Below are 8,762 nucleotides of genomic sequence, written 5' to 3'. Positions count from 1 at the left end.
TGTGGATGAGTCACGGCCATTGCTTGGCCAATGTGATCTCTGTGAAAGCCTGAGAGAATGTTTTCTCTCCATGTGACTCTCCTTAGGCACATTCTACATTATCGATTGTTTCCTCTTTGGCCCCATAATCTCCTTGATCAGAAAATTTGGGACACTACCGAGTTACATGATGTTACAGTACAAGTTTTCATATGTCTTGAATATTAATTGACCTTGGAAGGCTAGGGCCAAAATGTAGGCTTTCCTTGTGGCCCTCCTTTTTCTCTAATTTTGGTCTGCAAATTTAGGTTATTAACCCTCCAGAAGACAAGCTTATTAAAGCAGAATCTTTTTCATGCCCAAAACCTTATTTGCACTCATGAGCAACGTAAGCCTCATAATTAATGTCAAATTGGCCTTTAATTAGGGCTTGTAGCTGCGACTTCAAAACAGTCTTTCCTGTCACCCATTTTGTTAAGTGACACTATCCTATGTAAAGATTAAAAAACCACCAAATTCTTTCCTAAAATGTAAACTTTAAGTCATCTCGAATCAAAACCGATGTGCTGAGTTAAGCTTTCGGACTGCTTTCCTAGTACATGAAACACAACGCTTCAAGCCCTGGGAGCTTACGTGTGGTTTCTACATTAATAAAAGCCCATTTGGACTGGAGAATCAGATGTCTTATTCTGCCCCTACTGATCCTGTAAATAAATATACAGGGAGATGTGAAGAGAAAACCAGTCCTTGTTGAATGGCTTTGGGCTTAAACACAGACCCAGCTGGGAGTCTTTTAAGGGACCCTGGGCCATATTGCCATTTCAGAGATTTCTTACAGGTTAGCAAAGCTCCCAGCACCAATCTGAGCCTTACTAGAATCACAACAAAGGAAAAATTGACACTCTCAATTCAGTCTTTCTTAAAATTGTTAATTTTTTTCTCTCATTAGAACTGGTTTTAAATATGTTGCATTAATATATCACCTTTCATAATTATTGATTTTTTTGGTGGGCCATAAATTTTGGAGTCAACCTCACTAGCCTTTTGTAGATCCAACCCTGTTCTAGGCACCTGTGGATCCACAGATGGTGGTTGGCAGTGTGCAGGGACTGTCTTCTAGGCCTCTCGGTCCTTGGCCCACCCCAAAGTTTTAAGACATCTTTCTTCCAAAGAAGATGTCCTGGGATGTCATCTCCTGCAGTTTCTCTTCCTACATTTACTTTACATCATCATTATGTCCTTGGCTCTGTTTTTGTGGGTTCCCCAAGGCAACTCAAGAGCAAAGCGTGATCAGGAAAACTGATTAGGAGGGGCATGGATGGAGGAGTGACTAATTTCAGGTCTCTAGAGAAGATGCTGATTTTCTCCAGTAGTGTTTTCTGTAAGATAGCCAAAGGAGGGTGGCATTCAAAGAATTAAGAATGATAAGCATGGGTGTAGATTACAAGTATAATGTATAATCCATGGCAGTTCACTTTGAATCAGTAGGGCTCAAACATAATTGTATGAAGACGGCTTATACTGTTACAGGCTCAGAGACCATTTGTTCAGATTTTACTTTGTATTTTTCTTGGGTGTGAATTTGGGTTAGTTTTGTGCTGAGGATTCAACTTGGACACTCATCACTAAGCTGCATCAGCCCTGTCTTACTTATTTTGAACCAGGGTCTCGTGGAGATGCCCAAGTAGGACCCAAACTTTCTCTCCCAACCCTAATCTCCCTTTGTGCTGGAATTACAGGTGTGAGTGGCCACACCCAACTTACCTTCCTCACAGAAGGGTTTGGTTGATGTTTTCTTTATTCAAAGATGAGGTTGATCTGAAGGTACATCATTGCTTTATAGAACAGATGTATTCTGGCCAAATAAAAAGATGATTCAAATGGAGAAAATGTCTTAGAGTCTAAGAAAGCAGCAACATGGTCTGAGACTGTGTTCCTCGCTGCCGCCGCTGCCGCCGCTATCTCCTTTTCCAGCACAGGGCTTGGCACAAACCTGGGTGCTTGTCCCCACCAGGTCTCCTCCCAGTTGGCTTAGCAGTGATGTATTTTTCTTTGTCACTTCTTCCCCACTGCTTTTGGTGGCAGAAGCTGTGGTCTTTTTGCAGAGAATAGCACAGCTCACCAATGCTTTTAATAAGCATTCACTGATGGATAAGTGATTGGCCCTTCATATCACTACAAATAACATGTATTTCTGCACAGAAATATCTGCCAACTTTTGAAGGATAATTATCCAAAGAATTTTTTTTTTTTTTAGGGAAGGGTCTACAGAGTCTCACTGTGTAAATCTGAGTGATCAGCCTGTTTACAGCCTCGCAAGACCTGGGATCACAGGAGCTACCATTCCTAGTCTCAATTGCCATCTCAGTGCCCCCTAGGGTCAGGGCTGGCAGAGCAGGCCCAGGGATCTAACCCCTGGCCCCTGCGCCTGCTTGGAGGCACTTTAATCCGTGAGCCCTTATCCAAAGAATTTTAAAAATTAACTTTTGTTCATTGTAGAAAATATATCCAGTGTGTGTGCTAATGTTCCCCTTCTCATGCAGCCACTTTCCTCCCCTTCTCTTTTTCCCTCTAGGGGTTCTTTAGGAGGAGCCAGCAGAACAATGCCTCCTATTCCTGCCCTAGGCAGAGAAACTGTTTGATTGACAGGACCAACCGAAACCGTTGCCAACACTGCAGACTGCAGAAGTGTCTTGCCCTAGGAATGTCAAGAGATGGTAAGGGATTCACCTTCCTATTTCGTGCTTAGGGGTTTTCAAATGGATGCTTCATGCAGTCTTTTTAAGCCACTGGAAGAATTTAAATGTGGGAACTGGGGATAAGAAAAAAAGAGAACCATAGAGCAGGCAGTGAATTAAGAAGCAAAATTAATATGTAGCACAGACTATTGCCCACAGAATGAGAAGGGAAGATCACACTGCAGCGCATGGAGCAGCCTACGCCGTCCAGGTGAAGTGAAAGCAGCACAGGCCTTGGTTGAAGGCGACCATATGTCACGTTTACCTAGGAGTAAGGTGTGTCCTGAGATGTGAGACTTTCAGAACTAAAACTAAAGAGTTCTCAGCAGTCAGGAAGCATGCAGTCACTGGCTAAATCTCACTGGTACACAAAATGTGTAGTGAGGGAAAAAAAGTTAGGCTGCCTGATCAGACGTTCCCAGATAAGGGTTTGCAGCATTCTGAGCCATGATGGAGACTGTGAAAGCTACAACCAAGAAAATTCATTTTTCCTGAGTTTGCTATCTACTCACTATATGCCATGGTTTATGAAATGATATACAAATGGACATTAAGACTGAAAACCCAGTGATTTGAACAGTTTGTTAAGCTGCTTACTTACAGATAAGCCACTGGACATTTAACATTTACCTGTTTGACACGTCTTTGGACTTAGGACTCACGACACAGACTTGTGACCCATATTTTTTGTACAGTTCTGTACATCTTGTTTACAGGGTCTTAATGTATTTTTGTACAGCATACATAGTTTACTCTACTGTAATTTTTGCTGATTGTACTGTATGGTACAGCACTGTAGTTTTATGCTCTGATATGTATCATAGTGCTGCATGTAAGACTTATGCAAATAAAAGCAAGGTCATCCCGTTGTAGCTCCTTTGACCATTTCTTCGTTCTGAATGTTGGAAAGTATGTTCTGCAGGTGATTCCTCACTTAGTGACCAGTTCACTTCACAACCTAGCAGAGAGAATAGGACGAATGTCTGTATTTATTTTTGTTATGTCCTCCTACAATCAAAGAAAGGTCTCCTGTGGAATGGCAGGTCTGTGTCTGTGCCGGACAAGACATAAGGGTACATCCAAGGGCACACTCAGTAGACTCTGTCTTTGGCCCACCAAGTCAGATTTTTGAATCCCATTACTTATAAGAAATACATTGAGAGTATTGCTTATGGTAGGCAACCACAGTCTGTTCTCGAGGAAGAAACTTACTATGGCAAATAATTTATTCTAAGAAAATAAAAGTGGCATAAAGTCTTAGGACCCTGGGGGGAGTAAAGACAATGACCCATTTGAACTTTAGACCCAGAAACCATCCTCATGCTGCCTGTAAGATCTCCCCAAAGGCCTCCTAAATATATCAGACATCAAACTAATCATGAAGAAAAGTGATCCGAGTAGGAGTGGTAGTTGGAAATGTGAAGAAGTGGCTCAGGAAAACATACACAGCCTCTCTCTGTTTCTCTCTCCCTTTCTCCACCCCCACCCTTTAGAAAAAGACTCATTTCTTTTTAGGGTTTTTTTTTAATGTATTTGGTACACGGTCTCCCTACACAGCTCAGACTCTACTGATCCTCCCATTTTCAGCCTCCCCAGCGCTGGGATTGCAGGCGCACGTCACCACTCCTGGTCTCTGTGGCCACTCAGCATGTCCCAGGGGTGGGACTGACATGACATATGGTGCCAGGGATAGAACCCCGATCCCTGCGCTTGCCTAAGCAGGTGCTTAGTCCACTGAACTATGTCCTGGACCCTAGAAAGCCTCTTCTTTACCATGTCAAATAGAAGAAGTTGGCCAGAACCTTTATTAGGTTGAATATGTTACCCCAAACACATCATACTAATATCCAGAGGCTGAGTAAACTTTATCAACTGTGGATAAGTAATGTCAAGAATACAGTATTGAATTCAAAAGCCTTGAGGTTCAGGTTCACTCACAGGGTCTAGTCAGAATTCAAACACAACAGTTAAACTTTCTCCCACCATTCTTTTTATTACCCCTTTCATCTGCTCACTAAGCAAATACTTTCAAAGTACTTTAGCAGTATGATCAAAACCAGCGTGAAATACCATCCCACTTAGCTGGTTTACACCCTCCCTTCCCTCAGACATGCACTAGAGTGTGTTCACTCTGATTTATATGCTCCTTCCTGGCTCCAGGAATCTCTACTTCATTGGCACCAAAAAAACCATGACTGCCAGTAAGCAACTTATCAAACTGTTTAAATCACTGGATTCTCATTCTTTTCTGAATTGTCACTTGTGTACCATTTTATTAGCCATGGCACATATATGAGTAGATGGCAAACTCAGCAATGGCGAATTAGTTCAAATTTAGCTTAGGCACACACGCAAAAGAATCGAATCCACTTTAAATATATCCGTATGTGCTTGTGTTTGTAAAAAGGTGAAACAATGCATGGGTGTGTGAACTGATTGTAGGAATCTCCTCCATCTTATCTATTTTTCTTTTAACTGGATCTTTCACAAATTTGTTTTCATTAAACTCTTTATAAAAGAATAGTCAGTGTAACTGTTCCCTGAAAAAATGGTCACAGTAAAAAGATACTGAGCCAAAAGAAAAATTGAAAACCTAGCGAAATAACTAGAATGTGGAAAAATTAATTTAATTAACAAAATTTTAAAATCTAGACTGTGTCCCCATCCATGGCACACCTCTGTCCAAAGACAGAGGCTGCCCACCAGGATGAGTTCACATCTCACGCTTCTTCTATTCAGCACTATTTTGTCCTACCATGTGTCACCATTTAAATCATTTACATTTCAGTTAATTAAAATGAAATAAACTTAACACACAATTCTTTAATCACAGGAACTGTACTTCAGCTGCTTGACAGCCACATCGGCTTGTGGGTACCATCCTGGAAATCATAAAAAACGTTCTTTGATGTCTAAAAATTCTGGTAAAGAAAAAATAGGAAATGACAGAGATTTCAAATGAATAGTGTTGTGTACATTGAGACTTCGAATCCATAGTCTACAGCACTAAAGGGGGAGGGGCACATCTCAAGCTGAAGAGTTAGGTTTAGATCAATTTAACTGGTAAGCCCCAAAACATAAAGGTAAAGAATTGCATAACTGAAAGTTGTAAGGTAGGATAATTTCCAAAAATAACTATACAATACTGTCCAGCTGGGTTGTCTTAAATCCACAAATACCTGTCCAGGTATCATGTAGTAATAAGTAGAAACCTTTGAAGGTTCAATGGCTTCATGTTTTTGCTATTCTGAAATTTTCCATTGCAATGGATCTCACATTCCAAATAAAAATGCAATGATTTCTAATACTTCTGCATAAAATTAATCTCTACTAACATGACATTGAAATGGGCATTGAAAGTACATCATGAACAAATGCTATCATTACTGAATGTGTATTCTCCTGGTTTCTTTATAAGCACTAGCGGTTTCGCGAGAGGCTGCATCTACACTCAAGTGAATGTCATTAATGGAATAACTCAAGTTTGAAAGGGGCAAGCATTGACATATATGCTATTCTCATTAGTGAATAGTGATAAGAATGAAAATACTTAAAAATATAATAGTAATATGGCCATTATTGAATCAGTTGGTGAATCCAAAAAATGTGTCTCCAAATAGTGACAAACATTATTTATATGTCATGAAAGTTTGGTAGCTTTATTTTTGCCATGCACTGTAATTCTTTCCCAAATATGTCAACATTTTCACTTCAAAAAGAGATGTAAAATTGAAATATGGATGAGCTAGTATTTCTGAAATGAATGGAAAATTCATTCTAAGATGGTATTACAGTCACTGTGAGGTCCTTGATTTAGGATGAAGCCTGATAATTCTAAAATGTAGTCCAGCTTTAATATGTTTCTTTCTAAATATATCCATTGTTCTATGACCTAATAAGTGGATTTCTTAGAAAAGGCATAGCTTTTCTCCGTTGAATTTTCAGATTTTCTTAGCAGAGCAGAGCCTATGGCAGCAGACTTCTTTTGACATCGTTAGCTCTAATTATGATGACAGTGGTTAACAGCATAATTCTGCCTGCCTCAGCAGCAGGTCGGCTCTGGGGATCATGGTCACCAGTAGCCATCTGGGGGGACTGAGGAGGCGCAGACAGCTTTCATGTGCTCTGAAGCCAGCTAGCTCAGGCATCTTCCTGTCAAGCTGAGGTACCCAGTCTCCCACGTCCTTTTCAAACCTGTTTGTACTACACGTGTTAATGACACCCTGGTCCAGAGCAGGGACTCGCGACCATGAGTTCAGAGCTGGGCGGCGTGGACTCTCTTCCTAGGGTAAAGGAACTAGAGCCGTCAATGCAACCCATGGGCCACAAGGTACATTTCTCTCAACTATAAAGCACACAGAAATCTAAGGCAAGAATCAAATGAAAAGTGCTTTTTCAAAAAAAAAAAAAAAAGCACTGTTTTTGTTTTTACAAGTTAGAAGAGTTTCTCATTCTGAGTTGTAGTTCTTGGAAATTTTAAACAAATACATGCAAAAGTATTCCATTAAAATAAGTAAGAAAGTAGATCTGCGCTGGCCTAGATCAAAAAAAAAGTAATCTCTAGTAGTAGAAATACTTCTTCTATTCACCTTTGTAACTACAACAAACAGCTGCTCTGAACTGCCATGAATGGAAACGACAGAAGGGCAACAGATAGAGAAGTGTGTCACAATATTTGCTTGGAGGAAGAGATCTTTCTGAATCAATTTTGTTATCATTTACTTTTCCTTATATAAGAAGGCTTTTATTCCCCTAGAGAATAGTACAAATTATTTGGAAAGGTATCATATAATTGTACAGTGGAAGCTTTACCTAAAAATTACTGTAAAATTCTACCCAAAGACAAACTGGAAATATCACTGCAGTTAGTAAGTAAATAAAGTTGTCTCTGAGAAACAGAATCTAATAAAAGGCAGTGTCTCTACAAACAACGTGAAGCACAGTGAACTCAATATTCAAGACCCAGTAAAAGCAAGAACTGAGATGGAAAGGAGACTCTGATGGGAATTAATCAGATTGCTTGTCTTCATTCATAAAAATTACTGGATAATTACCACTTAATTTTTCCATTTAGCATCAGAAAGGCAGAATATAAGACTTTTTTTCTTTGAGAGATAAAACAGAAATAGACAGTGTACAAACTTCTCTATTTCCAGCCCTCACCTCTCCATCATCACTGGCTAAAAGGCCGGTGATGCAGGCCCCTTCTCATCAGCATTTAACCACTAGGCCACATCTGTGAGGAAATGTATCCATTCTTTTTTTTTTTTTTTTTTTTATTTATTTTGTGTGTGTGGGTGGACAGTTCAGCCCACCAGGGGGCGGGGCTGGCTGGCATGTGGTGCTGGGAATTGAACCGCGGTCCCTGTGCTTTTGTTTATCTTAGCTTGTTCTAAGTAGGTGCTTTAGACCACTGAGCCATCTCACCAGCCCAAATGTATCCATTCTTAACAGACACATTTCCGTGCAAAGATACAATTTGGGAGCTCCATACCCAGTGGAAGGAGAAGAGGAATTTTGGGGGGATGCTGTGGGGAGTGAGTAGTAGCTCTCTCACAGCGTGAATGTCTATCGGGGGCCACTCAAGCTACAGAATTCTCAAACACTTTATCCTTTAGTTATTCTCAGAAAACCACCTGCCCTGGCACCTGAATCCCAGAACTCCAACTCTTTCTGGCCCCTGTCTGCTTCTTTCTCTGAGGAAGAGATCTTTCTGAATCAATATTTGTGATTCAGCGGGTGATAGGAACACTACCACCAAGGAAAAGAAAATACAAATTCACAGAGGGGAGCCTTTGAGCTTGTCATAGTCCCCACCATCTATATGAAGTGAAGGGTGTGGGACAATTCAGACTAGGTAGGTCTAAGATGCAGAATGTTCACATGCTAAAAATGAAGGTGACAACCTGTGAGGGGAGACGTCAGAGCCCATAACCGTTCAGGTAGCCAGGCCGCATGAGTGAAGAAGCAACATATTGAAATGCGTGTCTCTTCAGATTACTCTGACTATTTGCAGAGCCTCTTCTTCGTTTTTCCTCAGAATAG

At 40.6% G+C, this 8,762-nt stretch overlaps 1 protein-coding gene across 2 annotated transcripts in view; it reads left to right on the top strand.

The window, feature by feature from the left end:
• Positions 1-8,762, top strand: part of Rorb (RAR related orphan receptor B) — a 194,590-nt gene that overhangs the window by 146,540 nt on the left and 39,288 nt on the right. For both annotated transcript variants that reach the window (XM_004638123.2, XM_023722995.1), the window contains exon 3: positions 2,555-2,696. In XM_004638123.2, coding sequence (XP_004638180.1) covers positions 2,555-2,696 — 142 coding nt within the window. The remainder of the gene's footprint in view (positions 1-2,554; positions 2,697-8,762) is intronic.

This window comes from Octodon degus, unplaced genomic scaffold (assembly GCF_000260255.1).
Source record: "Octodon degus isolate 3935 unplaced genomic scaffold, OctDeg1.0 scaffold00095, whole genome shotgun sequence".
In the NCBI taxonomy this organism is placed as follows: Eukaryota; Metazoa; Chordata; class Mammalia; order Rodentia; family Octodontidae; genus Octodon; species Octodon degus.
Note: the sequence above shows the minus strand (reverse complement) of the source record. Positions and strands in the feature narration are given on the sequence as shown.